The sequence below is a fragment of the Castanea sativa genome, chromosome 10, assembly GCF_040712315.1.
Source record: "Castanea sativa cultivar Marrone di Chiusa Pesio chromosome 10, ASM4071231v1".
Classification (NCBI taxonomy): Eukaryota; Viridiplantae; Streptophyta; class Magnoliopsida; order Fagales; family Fagaceae; genus Castanea; species Castanea sativa.
In genome coordinates, this window is record NC_134022.1 from 4,335,357 (window position 1) to 4,353,267 (window position 17,911).

Sequence of the window (17,911 nt, forward strand, 5' to 3'; positions counted from 1 at the left end):
ATCTCCTAATCAAGAGAGGTGCGAAGGTCGTCGAGAAAAAGACAGGGGCGTCCCAAGCTCTTCAAACTTTGCCACCTCCCCTTCCTCCAGTCGAGCCAAAACTTCCAGCCGAGGATCCCAAAAAGAAGAGAAAGGGGGAGGCCGAGGGGACGATCAGCAAGGACCCCAAAAAACCACGACAACAGCCTCCAGCGGCTCAGCAGCAGAAGCTGGATAAAGGCAAGGGTAGGGCCCGCTCAGTTGAAAGCAGGGAAATCAGGAACGTGGCCGAAGTGCGCCGAGCACCGACCACGTGGTCCCCCGACTTAAGATTGGACGGTGCACCCATCTCTTGCCAATCCAGTATAAGGGCGGTTCAACAATGCCATGCCCACCACTTGGCCGAAGTGTTGGAGCGCCCTCTTTTGCTGCCCAAGGACATGGAAACCTTGGAAAAAATGAGCCAGCCACAGCTATTCCTCTCTTTAAAAAGAGACTTAGCACTGGTAAGTTTACCCCTTTTTAGGAAGATTCCACTTTTAACAATATTCATAAGTTTTTTACTATTCCTGATTCCCTCATACTTTGTTACAGGCCATTCAGGAAGTCTTTGTAGCCGAGAAGTTCATAGAAGACACTCGGAAGAAGGCCAGAACTGAGCAGGAGATTAGGATGGAAACTGAGAAGTCCTTGGGCACAGCCCTTGCTGAAAATGAAAAGCTTACCTCGGAGGAGGCTGAGCTGAGGAGAGAGAAAAATGGGGTCGAGTCAAACTTGAAGACTATGAAGACCCAGATAGAAGGGCAGCGCAAGCTCCTTCGCGAAAAAGATGATGAGCTCGCCCGAATCCGAAGGGAATGCTCGGATTTGGAAAAAGAACTTGCGCTGATGAAGGAAGAAGCCAGCTCATTCCAACGCTCCTTACAGGCTGCCAAGCAGACGAGCTACGAGGAAGGGGTAGCAACCACCGAGGAGCAGCTGACAGAGGCCTTCGCGGCTTTGTGCCGGGAGTACTGTCAGAAAGTCTGGGGGGAAGCCCTAAACGTAGCTGGAGTTCCTCTATCCTCGGATCTGAAGAAGTCCGAGAACGTTTGGCTTCCCCTGGAGATACAGGAGATTGAAGAGGCTCCTGCTGCTACTCCTACCCCTGACTCAACTCTCCCTGCTCTGCCTCCGATGGTCCCACAGCTAATTCCAGATCCTACAGAACCTTCAGGTTCCAACAAAGAAAAGGAAGGAGGCGAGGATGCAGAGAAGGACTTGAGCCAAAAGGTGGAACCCAACGTCCTTCCAACTAAGACAGCAGACAAAGGAAAGCAAGTCATGACTCCCTTTGAGCTGGAGTTGAAAGAGACCGAGGCCACCAGTACCTCTCAGCAAGACCCTCCTCCAAAAGCTTAGGACTTAGCCTTAGGACTTCTCTTTTTCTACATCTGTCTTAAATATGTAATGTACATTTAAGTAATTAATGAAGAAGTATTTCATTTAATTCTCATTTATGTTGCATCCATTCCACTTTATTATTGTTATATTGGTCATAAAGATTGCCATTAGTATAGGGTCAAAAAGGGGCAAAGCAAACAAATCTAACTTCAAGTTTTGCACAATCATAACTTCCACGCAGTCATTCGCGTGTTATTAAAAACTTAATAAAAAGTGATATGGCTAATATGTTTAAACAATGCCTTGGTTAAAAAAGAGAGACCTCATATAACGATTAAGACGTTATAATGTGTGGTTTTATTTTAGCAGGATGTAAGATCCAAGGACCATTCCTTATATAAGTTTGCTTAAGGTTTAAAGATATAGAACTTAGGATCCGAGTTAATGACCAGCAAGGCACTAATTTCAAGACGCAATATGAAATTAACTTTAACCAAGTCTGTGGTCAGTAACTTTACATGTTAATTTTCCCAAAGTAGGAGGTCCGAGGACCCGGCATAACTAAGGTTCCGTTAAACTAATGATAAGATATCAATTTCCACAAGGTTTGTGGTCCGAGGACGACACTTAACCAAGTTTCTGTTTGATTCTTAAGGATTGTAACTTCAAATGTTAATTTTCCCAAAGTAAGAGGTCCGAGGACCCGACATAACTAAGGTTCTGTTTTACAAATGATAAGATATCAATTTCCACAAGGTTTGTGGTCCGAGGACGACACTTAACCAAGTTTCTGTTTGATTCTTAAGGATAACAGCTGCAAGCATCAGAGCTACTCATAACTTTGAAATATTAACTGACAAAAGCACATTTCATTAATAATAATACCTTCTAAGATTATTTACATTCCACAGACGTGGTACGATTCGTTCGTCTAGGTCAGCTAGCCTATACGACCCTACGCCTGCTACTGAAACAATGCGATAGGGGCCTTCCCAGTTGGGTCCCAGCTTACCCCAAGCTGGGTTCTTAGAAGTGCCTACAACTTTCCTTAGTACAAGATCACCAGGCGCAAGTGGTCTTAGCTTCACGTGGGCATCATATCCTCGTTTTAGCTTCTGTTGATAATAAGCCATTTGGACCATAGCTGCCTCACGCCGTTCCTCAAGTAAATCAAGATCTTTCTCTAGGAGTCCCTTGTTATACTCTGGGCTAAAAGAACTCGTCTTTAGAGTAGGAAAACCAGATTCCAGTGGTATCACCGCCTCGGCTCCATAAGTCATAGAGAATGGCGTTTCTCCAGTGGACCTGCGCGGTGTGGTCCGATACGTCCACAGAACATGAGGGAGCTCTTCTACCCATCTGCCTTTTGCATCGTCCAACCTCTTCTTAAGCCCGTTGACTATGACCTTGTTAACGGCCTCGGCTTGCCCATTTCCCTGAGGATAAGCTGGGGTAGAGTATCTATTTATGATACCCATATCACTACAATATTGCCTAAAGGCCTTGCTGTCAAATCGAACGCCATTGTCTGAGACAAGCGTATGTGGTATACCGAATCTAGTGACAATATTTTTCCAGATAAATTTCTTGGAATCAACATCTCGGATATTAACTAAGGGCTCAGCTTCAACCCACTTAGTGAAGTAGTCTGTCCCTACGAGTAGCCATCTTTTGTTTCCTGCAGCCCTCGGAAATGGTCATACTATGTCCAATCCCCATTGTGCGAAAGGCCAAGGACTGGAGAGAGGGTTGAGAACCCCTCCAGGTTGATGAATATTAGGGGCGAACCTCTGGCATTGATCACATTTTTTGGCATAGTCCTGAGCCTCTCTCTGCATATTGGGCCACCAATAACCCTGAGTCAGGGCTCTATGGGCTAGGGACCTTCCCCCAGTGTGGTTCCCACAAATTCCTTCATGCAATTCCTCCAATAATGCTTCTGTTGATTCGGGATGCACGCACAACAAGTACGGTCCTGAAAAGGATCGTTTATACAGCTTCTGGTCCTCGGACAACCAGAAACGTGGTGCCTTTCAACGTATCTTTTCTGCTACAGATTTGTCCTCAGGAAGAATATCATTTTTAAGAAAAGCTGTAACTGGGTCAATCCAACTAGGCCCAGGCCTTATCAAATGAATGCGAGGCGTGTTAGTAATGACAAGAGAGGGTTCTAGTAAATCCTCAACGAGGATAACCCGAGGTAAACCTTAAGCCGAGGACGTTGCCAGCATAGCTAAGGAGTCTGCATGGGTGTTTCCGCTCCGAGAGATATGAGTTAACGCGAAGGAGTCAAATTCAGCTTGCTGGCGCTTGATCTGGGCCAAATATTCCTGCATCCTTGGATCTCTAGCCTCCATGGTCCCCATGACCTGGCCGACCACCAGTTGAGAGTCTGAGAAGACATGGATTTCCTTCCCACCCATTCTATGCACCATTTTCATGCCTACCAAGACCGCTTCGTATTCGGCCTCATTGTTAGTGGCCGAGAATGCCAATCTCAAAGACTTTTCGAAAACAATGCCCTCGGGGGACGTCAGGACAAGACCAACACCAGACCCTCTCTGATTGGCTGCCCCATCCACATATACTTCCCAGATCGGAGATACCGCAGCTGTGATCATACCAACTGATTTTTCACCCATGTGGGCCTCTTTTAAAGTTTCTTCCAGCAATGGCTCGGCAAATTCTGCCACCAAGTCAGCGAGGACCTGGCCCTTCACCGAGGTGCGAGGCTTGTATTTAACATCAAAAGCCCCCAGGATGGTCCCCCACTTTGCTATCCTTCCTGAGTAGTCGGCGCTACGCAGCACTACCTTGAGGGGCAACTGGGTCAGAACAATCACTGTGTGGGACTGAAAATAATGGGGAAGCTTCCGCGTGGCATGAACCACGGCCAGGAGCGCTTTCTCTAAGGGTTGATAACGCACCTCGGCATCACCTAAAGACTTACTAACGTAATATACCGGTCTCTGCACCCCATTATCATCTCTTATCAGGACCAGGCTAACCGCGTGGACGGCCACTGCCAGATAAGCAAACAAAATCTCATGTGCCTCCGGACGAGACAAAATGGGTGGCCGAGAAAGATATTACTTAAGCTGTTGGAAAGCTAAATCGCAGTCCTCGGTCCATTGAAACCCTTTCCACTTATTCAACAGTTGGAAGAAAGGTCGACACCGGTCAGCTGACCGAGATATGAACCTATTCAAGGCGGCAATCATTCCCGTTAACTTTTGAATTTCTTTTGGATTCCGAGGAGGCTGTAAGTCTTGAATAGCCTTGACCTGCACCGAATTTACCTCTATGCCTCTATGAGTAATCATGTATCCCAAGAATTTTCCAGACCCCACGCCAAAAGAGCACTTTGAGGCTTTGAGGCGCAACCTGTACTTTCTCAGTATCTGAAAAGTGTCGGCCAAATCTTTCACGTGTGAGGGTATTATTTTGCTTTTCACCACCATATCATCCACATATACTTCAATGGTTTTCCCCATTTGTTGTTCGAACATTCTGGTCATCATCCTTTGATAGGTAGCCCCAGCATTCTTTAAGCCAAATGGCATGACCTTATAATGATAATTCCCCGTCGGTGTAATGAAGGCAGTCTTCTCCTGATCCTCTAATGCCAAAGGAATCTGGTGGTAACCCTGGAAGGCGTCCAAAAAACTCATCCGAGGATGTCCAACAGTGGCATCCACCAGTTGGTCAATACGTGGCATTGGGAACGAATCTTTAGGACAGGCCTTGTTCAGATCAGTAAAGTCCACGCATACTCTCCATTTGCCGTTCTTCTTTTTAACAACAACAGTATGAGCCAACCATTCGGGGTAGAAAACTTCTTTGATAGCCCCCGCCCTTTTGAGTTTAAGAACCTCTTCCTTCACAGCCTCAGAATGTTCTCTGGAAGATCGCCAAGGTGGCTGTCTCCTCGGAACAATAGCTGGGTTGACATTTAAGTGATGACAAATGAAGCCCGGATCCACGCCTGGAGCTTCATAAGGGTCCCACGCAAAAATATCAACATTGTCCTTCAAGAATTCTAACAATTCCATCTTCTCTTGGTGTGGCAAAAGTACACCTACTTGGAAGAATTTCTCTGGGTCATCAGCTACTGGAAACTTCTCTAACTCCTCGCAATGTGTCTCATCTCCTGTCACCATTCTAGATGAATCAGGAGCCGTTAACTGCTATAAACCTTTGGTGATTAAAGCCGAAGACTTGGCTTCTGTCTGATGTAATACCGCAGCCGATATGCACTACCTGGCTACCGATTGGCTGCCGAGGATTTCCTCAACACATTCCCCCGAGGGGAATTTGACTTTAACGTGCAAGGTAGAGGAAACAGCCCCAAGCGCGTGCAACCAGGGCCTGGCAAGGATGGCTGTATATGGAGAGTACGCGTCAATCACAATGAAATCCACCTCAACCGTTTCTGAGCCGGATTGAACGGGCAAATGGATCTGTCCCTTCGGCACAACGGCTCTCCCTTCAAAGCTTATAAGCGGCGAGTCGTAAGGAGTTAGATCTTCCAACTCCAACTTTAGCCCCTTAAATAGATCAGGGTACATGATATCTGTACCGCTGCCCTGATCTATTAGCACCCTCCTCACATCATAGTTCCCTATCTTGAGGGTGACCACAAGAGCATCGTCATGGGGCTGGATAGTCCCTACCTTATCCTCCTCGGAGAAACCTAAGATGGGCAAAGTGCCCTTCAACCTCTTCGGCCTGCTACCCACATCCTCGGCCTGAGGATGGGAAACCGCCATCACCCTAGTGGGACCTGAGCCAGTTCTGCCAGGTGCAGCGAAGATAACATTAATTGTCCCCAATGCTGGCCGAGATGAATTGTTCCTCTGATTGTTTAAGCCAACTTGACTGACCTGCCCAGTGGGCTGACACAAGTGCTGCTTTAACTTTCCCTCACTGACGAGCTGCTCCAGATGGTTCCACAGGGTCCGACAGTTCTCAGTAGTGTGGCCCACATCCTGATGATACTGACAAAAGAGGTTTTGATTTCTTTTCGCAGGGTCCCCTGACATCTTACCAGGCCATTTAAAGAAGGGCTCCTTACGAACTTTCTCCAGCAACTGATGTACTGGTTCTCGGAATACCGTGCTCACGGCCTGAGGTGCTGCCGAGCCGGACTGCCCGACATAATCTCTCCTCGGCTTGTTATTATGGTACCTGTCCGACCTGAAATCCCTTCTCTCATGCGGGATAACCTTCTCCTTACCCTTTCCTTGCTGCTGGTCTTCCTCCACCCTCTTGTACTCGTCAATACGATCCATGAGACAACGTACGCTGCGAACAGGTTTTTTGGTCAAAGACTTTCTCAAGTCATGATCAGTAGGAAGACCCACTTTAAAGGTATTAAGCGTCACCTCATCAAAATCGCCATCTATTTCATTAAACATCTCCCAGTAACGGTCGGAGTATGCTTTCAGCGTCTCCCCTTCCCTTATGGTCATGGATAACAGTGAGTCCAATGGCCGAGGTACTCTGCTACACGTAATAAACCGCGAAGCGAATGCTCTAGTAAGCTCCCCAAATGAACCTATAGACCCCGATTTAAGGCCGTTGAACCACCTCATAGCAACAGGTCCCAGGCTAGAGGGGAAAACTTTACACATCAGGGTCTCGTTGTGAGAGTGCACTGCCATCCTCTGGTTGAAGTGACTCACGTGCTCCACCGGATCAGTCCGGCCATTATAGATGGTAAAAGTAGGCTGGGTAAACCTCTTGGGAAGCCTTCCTTTCTCAATCCTTCGTGTAAACGGAGATTTAGAGAGTTGGTGCAACGCCCTACTCATAGCATCGTTGCCTAAGCCCCTAGAATGAAGCTTCTTACGCCGGCGAGTTGGCTGGTCGTCCTCCTCACCGGAGGACGTTGCACTGGTGGGAGAGCGCGACCTTGAGCTGTAGCTGTTTCCCCTATCCTCCTCTGAGGAAGGATTAGATGAGGACGGTGAAAACCTACGTTTAGCACGGCGTAACTTTCTCTTCAAACGATTAATTTCCTTCTGCATGGATTTAGAACCTTCCTCGTGGTTAGTGCTACCCCCCCCCATGAGTATGACTAGCCCCTGGGTATTCTGTGTGGACGCTTCCCTCACGATCCCTTCGACGTTCAAGACGTTCGAAATGATCTTCCGGTTGTGATCCTTGTGACTCTGCATGGTGAGAGCCTAAGCCTGCCATAATATCCCTACCTCTTCTAGACTAGATTTCCCACAGACGGTGCCAATTGTAAGTGCACAATTGCACCTGGCCCCAAGAACAGTTATGGGCTCGGGCCCAATGAGCCTTAAACAATATGAATTTGTAGAGTGTGGGCTTGAAACCCAGGTTAGAAGTGTTTAAGGATTAAATGATAAGCCAAAGATTGCAAACACTTGAAAACAACAAGGAATATTATAAATCAACCTCCTCGGACGTAAGCCGAGAGATGTTCTTATATTATCTCTTTCTCTTTCTCTCTTCTCTTTTTTAGATTACAAAAAAGTGAGTCCCCCTTTTCTTGTTCTAGGTTGCTCCTTAAATACTCCTCTTTTTGATACTTTGTACACGTGTTGCCCCAACTCCCCCTTAGCCTAGATATTTCTTTCCCCAGTGCCTTTGAATAGTAACCAGAAGTTTCCCTTCCACTGTTCAAGTGTCACTTCCCCATTAATGCGGCCAGGGTGGTAGGTGGCGGGTCTTTAATGTGGAGGTGGCAGCCTTTATCCTTGGTATTTCTCTAACATCAGTGCTTCTAGAACATTCAAGGGTTCACCCCCTTTAACCAATAGTCTTGACCGTGTCATTCCCTAACCTTTACCATGAAGTCCCAGGTTCTCCGGTGTCCATCCGAAGGGAAATTCACCCTCGGCTGGGTCCTCGATTCCTCGGCGTATGGGCCGACCCGTAGTACTGACAAGTTCTAAACCCAAGAGCAGGTCGGCTTTCCTTAGCATGGCCCAACGGCCCATATTCCCATCAGGGTCTTTTTACTCCCCACAGATAGTATTGAACATATCAATTTTAACAATCTCCTAATATTGGTGAAAAAAGAAAGCAGGGAGTCCATCAGGTCTAGGGGCTTTTTGAGGACCTAATTGAAAAACAGTGTTCTCAATCTCAAGATTAGTTATAGGTCTGTTAAGATCTAGGCTCTAATTATGAGAGATTTTAGGCATTTCTACTTTTCGGAGTTCATTTAGGATAAAACCAACATCAATCTAATCTGTATCTTCAAAAGAAGCCTTCAAATGATTAACCAATCTGTTTTCCACCTCCATAGGATCCTCCAAAAGAATTCCATCTTCATTTTTTATATGAACAATCCTGCTCCTGGCTCTTCTTTGTCTAACCACAGTTTGAAAGTATCTAATGTTTCTATCTCCAAACAAGACCCAATTGTTCCTTGCCTTTTGTGCCCACATTGTTTCTTCCCTATTCAAAGCCCTCTCAGTTTCTCTCTCAAGATTTTCTCTTTCCATACATCTTCTATAGAAGCAATTGAATCTTGAATCCCCTGTAGTTCAGCCAATTTCTTTTTGATTTCCAACTCCACCCTTCCAATAACAGATTTGTTCCAACCAATAGCTTCCCTTTTGACATTTGCTAATTTATTGTTCAATTGGGCTCCCCTAGAACCTTTAGTATGTAAATTCCATGCATGACGGATCATATCCTTACAAGAAGGGTGGTTGATCCACATTAATTCAAATCTAAAGGGTTGTTGTAAAAAATGTTAGGAGGGTCCACATGATTAAATTCTTATTTTAGTATTATTATTAAGAAAATTTTTCAAAACTGAGGGGCCATGGCCACCTGCTCCACCAGTGCCCTTTGAAATTCTTCATTTTGGATAATTTTAGCTAATTTTATTTTAGATGACTATAGCTATATATTTGCAATAAAATTTAGGAAAATGTTATATTTGTAATATTTTCACAATAAATTATAAGTGTCGGTTGTTATTAAGCAATAAATTCAAAGTGAAATGCTAACGAATGTTTTTAGAATAATGATTAAAAATTCATTTAAAAAAAGTTTTTATGAAAAAAAAAAATGTTTTAACAGCTTTTTTTATTTTCCGTAAAAGTTGTGTTAAAACTTTCTAAAATAAATTGTTAACTATTGTCCTAAATACATTCTTTAACCGTGACTTAAATTTAAATTATAACTAATAACAACATTCTACCGCTAAAAATATTGTAAACGGAAGCACTCTTAGGTGGAGTTTGGATAGCGCGTCCAAGTTTCCTGCGTCCGCGTTTTGCTTCTTTTTTTTTTTTTTTTTTAACCCAGCCGCAAGTTTGGACTTTTCGGCCATGAACAGTGCACAAATGCACTGTTCATGGGTCCTACAAATTTTACTTTTCAGCAACTTTTTTATTAAAAATGGGTCCCACAGCACTATTCACACATTTAAAAATTATTTTGCTACAGTGTTTTCAGTTTTCAGTTTTCAGTTTCAACAAAATAAGTTCTATCCAAACGGACTCTTATATCAAAATTTAAGTTTGTTAAAAGCGTGAGACAACTGACAAGATGAGCACACGGGTGTTTTATTTTTTTGGTTAAGAATCGAAACAAAACGCGTAGCATGGGAATGGGAATTTTTCATCCAAAAAAAAAAAAAAAAAAAGAATGGGAATCATTAAACGTTACTTATGAGCGCATGGATAGCAACCCACGTGTCATTTTGTGCTTGAGGCGCGCAATTGCATGCCTCTTACGCGTTTGTTACGCGTTCGATCTTATCAACGCTCTAGCTAGTCTATGTTCTTCTCTTATAAATAACATTCTTATTATATTATCTTCTTCAACAATTACAAAACTCTCTCTCTCTCTCTATATTGTGATCGGACCAAACAACAATCGGTGAGAACCTCTTTTTGTTTATTTTTGTGTCTATGTTTGTGTTTTTTGTCTATGAAGAACATAAAAGTATCTTGCTTTTGTCATTTTCTTAATAACGCTTATTTGGGATTGAAAATTGTCTCCTTTTGCCTTGTTTAACATAAAATGAAAGCAAACTCAAAATTAAATGGATTTCACGACATGGGTATAGCCGGATTCGTTGAATTAATATATGGTCAACGATATCTATATACCAACATCACCCAAATTTTATTCATATGATTTTGAATTAATTAATTAGAGCCAATTCCAGATCTGGGTAATTTGCTGCTCAATTCGATTTTTCATTCTTGATACTCAGTTTTCGTTATAACTTTCTTTGATCCCTCTGAGATGCTCAACTTGTTAGATTAATGTCTTCTTCTCATTTAATCGAAGCATCTTATCATGTTAGTAGTTATCCTAAGATAAATGTCAGACTAGCATAAACAATAAAACATCTAATAATATATTGTGGGTTGAGGTTCCAATTGGTTCAACGAATTGGTATGTCGGTGTGATGATATTGCCTAGAAGGATCATAGTTTGCATTTTTGTTTGATTTGTGTCTGTGTATGTCTCTTTTTTTTTTTTTTTTTTTTTTTTTTTTGTTGCAATAAGTTCATTATTAATCTCTCATTTCATTTTTGTTTCTTTCAGACATTTGCTAGAAGAAGGGAAAAAAAAAATCATGGGGGGTGGAAAAGATAAGCATGATGAATCTGACAAAGGGCTATTCTCACAGCTGGCTCATGCCGCACAGAGTGGTCATGGCGGCCATGGATATCCTCCAGGAGGTCAGTACCCTGGAGCATACCCTCCTGCACCTGGAGCATATCCTCCACAACAACATGGTTATCCACAACAACATGGTTATCCACAACAACATGGATACCCACCACAAGGATACCCACCACAGGGATACCCTCCACAAGGATACCCTCCACAAGGATACCCACAACAAGGCTACCCACAGCAAGGCTACCCTCCATCTGGCTATCCTGGCCCATCTGCTCCACATCAGTCAGGTATATATTACTTATGACACCCAACCCAAATTTTTCTCATATATAATTTCAATCAAATTCTAGTGGCTTAGACTAAAGCTAGATTTAACTAATCTCAACTATTGGGGGGGGGGGGGGGGGGGGGGTTTGAGTGATGGCCCATGTGGTATTGTATTGACACCTTTGGGGGAGCTATTTGCAACATTTTACCTCCTTGTTTTGACTGTTTATATATGATCCTAATGTTGTTTAGTTGGTCTCCTCATGATTCCCATAAAATATTGGTGAATTGGTTGGAAGGTACTGAAAGATAGGGATTGGAACCCTTGTTAAACTAAAGCCTACATTTTAGTTTCAATGCTGCACTTTTAATAACTCAGCCATCTCTCCTACATGATGATTATGGCTATGAATTTTCTGTTTTTATTGGGATAGATGAATTTTTATATGCCCATCCCCTGATGGAATCCGACATGACAGTTCTCATCATCTGGCTCGAGCATAAATCAAATGAATGCAAGGAATTAGAGAGGAGTTAGGCGCTGTTTAGGCTCCTGATATTGGAGCTTAGCTTTGTTTTGTTTTATCAAATTACTTTTTTGCTGCATTGCTTAAGTGGAAAGCTTTTCTGACTTTGTGTTATTGATTTTTCTGGAAGTTGTTGAATTCGTCTATTCCTGCTTATCAAAAAATAAAAAATAAAGGTTGTTGAATTCTTCTTTTTCTTCAGGACATGGCGGCATGGGAGCAATGCTAGCTGGGGGTGCTGCGGCTGCTGCTGCTGCTTATGGTGCTCATAGTCTCACTCATGGCTCACATGGCTCACATGGCTCACATGGCTATGGCTCACAGGGCTATGGCTCACTTGGCGGTTTTTCACATGGTGGTATGGGTCATGGCAAGTTCAAGCATGGAAAGCATGGCAAGTTCAAGCACGGCAAGCATGGCAAGTTCAAGAAGTGGAAGTGATCTTGTTTGTCTCGGTGATTTTTTATTTTAGTCATGTTGACTCTATATGTATATCATGGATAATTGCTGATCCTGGCTTTCTAAACCATAAATAAACATCAGTTTATGATATCTGTTAGGGTGGCAAGGCAAACATTGTTTTGGCTTTTGACATACTCTGGATACATGTTACTTATAACATATGTCACATACAGATCATCTAGGCCTGTTGAGATGTATTACTTTGGTTTTCTCTTCCTCTGCCATGCTTCTTTAACCTTCTATTCGTGAATTTGTGTAGCTATTACAGATGTACTGTTCATATTTTATTGTACACTAATTGATTTCTTCATTGTTAGTGCTTTTGACACCTTCAAACTTTGTCTACGCCATCTTATTAGAAAAATTATTTGTTAGGGTTCAGTTCTGATTTCCAGCCTTTTCCATTTGATGACATGATCTGAGATTCTCTCTTCTTCTTTTTTTTTTAATTAATTAAGTGATACATTGTTATGAACATTAGCCTTTGTCAACCTTTGTCTGCGCCATCTTATTAGATTTCAGAATTGTTCAGTTCTCACTTCCTGCCTTTTTCATTTGAGCTTGAAATAATGAACCAATAAGCAATAACTGATAACTGATATGGAGCCTTCAATTGTGGGGGCTGTATGGTGGAGGGGGAATTTTTTCAAATCATGATTCTTTCAACCTTCATCAACTTACCTGGCGATTTATAAGAACATGAATGTGTATTAACATTTGATTTAATGATTTAAATAAGTTCACGTGACTATTAAGTAAGTAGGTCATAAGACAAAAATTACCATGAATGTGTATTAACATACGCTTTATTAAATCATTTAAATAAGTCATGTGACTATTAAGTAGGTCATAAGACAAAATTATGACGAGTAAATAATCTTTTAAGTTGTTATGTTATGAGTTGGGGGGAATTTTTCTCCAAACCAGATTGAAGAAAAACTATTCTGGTTACTTGTTTTCTGGATTTGGGGTTTGAGGAAACAGAACGAAGGACAAAAGCATATTGAGGGAAAATCCTTGTAGGCCTACAGTGGAGATGGGCCCTCGTGTGGGCCCATAGGCCCAACCTTGGTCTGACCCAAGGCTATTTTATTTGGACAACTTTGGTACCTTTACAGGACTATGGCGGTATGGCCACCATTCCGATCAAGGTCTCATCAATACCCATTGTGAGAAATCCTGCCCTTGGGATCTCAAGTGAGCACATTATTTCTACAAAAATCACAGTTTGATGTTAATATGTTCCTCCGCCATTTATTCTTAATTTTTTTTTTAAAAACCATAAATAAATGAAATAAATCACCTTATTTCATTATGAATGTTGAGTTTACATCATAATTGAAAAATTACAATGTTTCGTTTACCATGTGCCGTCTAAGAAATTATGTTACTTCGGTTCATAGCTACATCATATTCAGAACCCATTGGTTCCTTAGATGGAATAAATGAGAATTAAATTGAAACGATCAAAAAATACTTCAAACCTACAAAATAACTATAATAATCTTGAAATCTCCAAAATACCTTCAAAACCTCATATATGATTGAATAAACCATAAAACTAACAAAATGACAAAAAAACCACCAAAAATCTTCGAAGTGACCATGATATACCTCAAAACTTTGGGGGAATCGTTACTAAACTTTTAAAAATCACACAAAAGCAACTTTTAAGTGTGAAATTTCAGTATTTCTAATTACTTATGTGAATATGTAATTAGAAAAATGGGTGGACGGGCTCCTATATAAATTTAATGGGTTAGTGGTAATGGATATTATTATTTAGCTTATAGCTTTTATTACTTTTTTAGTTGTTGCACTCTTATTTTGATAAAGTGATTGTGCATATAAATATAATTTTCATATAAATTATTTTTAAGGTTGGTTTTAGTTGCATTATATTAATATTTTAGGTAAATTTCAGTAAACTATTCTAAGATTTAGGCTAATGTTAATCAAGTCCAAAACTTTTCAAAAGTGAACAATTTGGTCCCTCAACACAATTTAGTCCTTAAAATTGTAAGTCGCCGTTACTTATTCTCAACCTTTCTTCTCTCTCATACCTCTATGATTCCTTCAAACCATTCTCATCTCTCTCTCAAACCTTTCTGATTCTCCCTCTCTCTCATGCTCTCTCTCACCCATGGTAGCTAAAGACTCCCTCTCTCAAGCTTTAGCCATGGCTGAAACTCATGTTTTGCCATTACCATCTTGCACTCTCTTTTCGAATTAGTAGCCATAGAGACAGTTGGCTAGGGATTTTCAAGCTTCGCTTCAACACTGATGATGTTGTTGCTTGTTGACAACTCTGATTGAGTGCTACTAGCGTTAGTTTTTGGTGCTCCATAGCCATCGAAGAGAAAGTTTGCATTTGTGTTTTTGTTTGGGTTTGAATTTTCTTTTGTGCTTATGTTTGTGTGCCAAATGTAAAGGGAAAATTAGCTTCTGATTTTGTCAAACCCACACCCCACGTCTGGCATTACATATGGAGCTTGCAGATTGCTAACTGAAAAATTGGCTTTTTTCGAAATCATTCCATGCCAAAATAAATGTGTTCACTTCCAACTTTCACCAAATATACCACATTGATTTAGGAGTAAACATTCTTTATTCCACCCCCTTCCACACTTGAACCACCAGTCTTTGCTCTTTAATGCCAAATCCTTCAAAAAATAAAAGTTTAAGCAAGCACTAATTAACTAAATATTAAGTGCAATATGAAACCCCAATAATCAAAACCTTCATAACTTAAATATTAATACAAATTTAACGTGATTTTTGTTGACGAAAAACAAGTTTAAAAATTTCGTAAACTTGTAAAGAAAGAGCAAGGAACTTTCTTATGCATAATATAAAGGGAAAGTATTTAAAATTAATAAAAATTTGGGTTAAACAATAATACACAAGCTTAATCCCAAAAACAAACCCAATAAGAGATTCTATCTAAAGAAACACTAAATATAAATCCAAAAAATTCAAGCTTTTGGGTGGTGCAAATTCTAGTGCATCATGTTGATGAAAAAAAACAAAAACATAAAGAAACAGCCCACAAATAAGTACATTTTCGAGCGTTGAAAAGGCTTTACCTTCCTTCATATTACACAATCAAGCCTCACACATATGAAGGCTCTTGTTTTTTTGTATGTGGAATGTGAGAAAGTGTTGAGGAGTATATAAAGAGAGACTCAATAGTGAGAGGTCCCATCAGTGGGTAGGTGAAAATTGAAAGGCACTGAAGATGATTAAAGAAGCTGTGAAGTGAATGATGATAGTCTGCAAAATTCGCACAGACTAAAACAAAAGAGCGAGAAAACACATTACAATATTTACAATACAATGGTTAGGGTATTGAATCTTGTTGTGTTGATTAGGAATGCCTTTCGAACCTTAAGCTCGAAGAGAATGAGCCTCTTAAGTACCCTTAAAATGGCATAGAAAAGTGAGAAATAACATTAGTTTTGGACACAAAAAACGTAACAACATTAAAATCATATAACATTGTATGGTTTGCAGTGTCAAGGAGAATTCCAGCAATGGACACTAATATGACAGTGTGTGTGTGTGTGTGTGTGTGTGTGTGTGTGTGTGTGTGTTATACATGTTAAAATAGTTCCCAAACACAGTAACCAAATTTAAAATGAGAAAGTTAAATGGGAATACCTTCTAAAAGATGAATTAATAACATCTTTTCTGTTATATAGCACTTTAATCTACCAAAAAATTTATGAATTAAATCTCATAAACAAATTTATTGAGAAGGGAAAAATACTTGTAATACCAAATTTAGCTTACAAATTGACCTGGTTAAGAAAAACACAAAATTCAACTAGGCAAATGAAGTAATTGCCAAATGATATACTAATTTCGATTTCCTCACCAATTTAATGCACAAAATCAAAACGAAATTCAAACACAAACTATCACATAGTAAAACAACAATCTTCTCCAACCAAAATCAAGAAAGAAAATTTGCAACAAACAAACAACAACAACATAACTAAAATTGAACCAAACAAAACACAAAATTCCTGATTCCAATAACAACCCAATTCATAAAAGTACAAAACTTAGCAAAAAATGTAATAAAAACATGAACTTATTAGCTTATGATCAACAGTACTATAAGAAAAAAGAGAAAATTTACGACTACTATCATCTTTGAAGATTGTTCCTAATTTAGTTGGCAAAATCTTTTCATGTTGTGAGCTATTTACAACTTCCCCAGTGTTATTAACAGAAGCTTTTGCCACAAATTTGTTTAGTCTACAATATAATATAATGGAATGTAAACTAATAATATTTTAACATTAAAAAATCACTTATATGGAATAAAAAAAAGGAAAGAACAAAAAGCAAAAGTTGTAAAAGAAGTAATGCATTATACGCATACATAGAAAGTGATGAGAGAACAGACTTATAAGGAAAAACAATAAGGAGAAACGTAGAATATGGAAATATGATTGGACGTCACTGGCTTCTTCGCGTTACCCTACTCATATATATAATATGTAGATCTATATATATATAACTCCCTAACCTTACTCATGTGACTTAAGTAGAAGTATGGAAAAAATTTTATTTTGATTTTGATAAGTGTAGCCGAGTAGAGTCTTGAAATCCTAAACCATGATTCAATATGACTAGAGACATGGGCAAGGGAAAATCTGAGTTTGATTTGAAGGGTAGCCGACTAGCTGTTGGGGCGGGTAGAGAGAGAGAGAGAGAGAGAGAGAGAGAGAGTGAAGGCTAAAGAGAGGCGTTCTAAATCTTCAAATAAAGATTTTCTTTTGCGTGGAAGCTGTGAAATTTCAATACCTTAAGCCTTTTAGTCCCATCCCTCTTGCAATTTTGCGTGTAGCACTAAACAATTCAACTTTTAGTCTAATCAATAGTACTCCTCTCTACAAACTTCACATGATCTATAGAGAATAGAAGATAATATATAGGTTTACATATATATTTACATACATATGTACATATAGGTATACATACGTGTGTGTATATATATATATATATATATGTATGTAAATATGTACACACACATACACACACACACACACACACACATATATATATACCTGTATATATATACATACATATATATTTATATATATGTATGTATATATAGGTATATGTATGTGTACATATACATATACATATACATATACATATGTATTATATATATGTATATATAATATACATGTGTATACATATACATATACAAATGCATATGTGTATATATATATATATATATGAATATATATATATATATATATACATATATATGTATATATATATATATATAATACATATGTATACGTATGTATATATAGGCATATGCGTATGTATATGTATACATACATATAATATATATATATATATATATATATATACATATATATGTACATATATATATATAATACATATGTATACGTATGTATATATAGGCATATGCGTATGTATATGTATACATACATATAATATATATATATATATATACACACACACACACATGTATACATATGTTATATACACATGTATACCTATATATACAGATGTATGTAAATATATATGTATATTGTGAATAACAATAAACAGCAATCAAGAACAAATTTCAATAACGGTATATGTGTGTGTGTGTGTCTAGATGTGTTTATATCTAT

At 39.7% G+C, this 17,911-nt stretch overlaps 1 protein-coding gene across 1 annotated transcript; it reads left to right on the forward strand.

Annotated features, from left to right (window-relative positions):
* The first annotated feature begins 10,002 nt into the window (after positions 1 to 10,002).
* On the forward strand, positions 10,003 to 12,584 carry LOC142613337 (uncharacterized). Its single transcript, XM_075785648.1, has 3 exons — positions 10,003 to 10,233; positions 10,912 to 11,279; positions 11,989 to 12,584. The coding sequence occupies exons 1-3, from the start codon at positions 10,031 to 10,033 to the stop codon at positions 12,225 to 12,227; spliced, it is 810 nt and encodes a 269-aa protein (XP_075641763.1). The 5' UTR covers positions 10,003 to 10,030; the 3' UTR covers positions 12,228 to 12,584.
* The last annotated feature ends 5,327 nt before the right edge of the window (positions 12,585 to 17,911 follow it).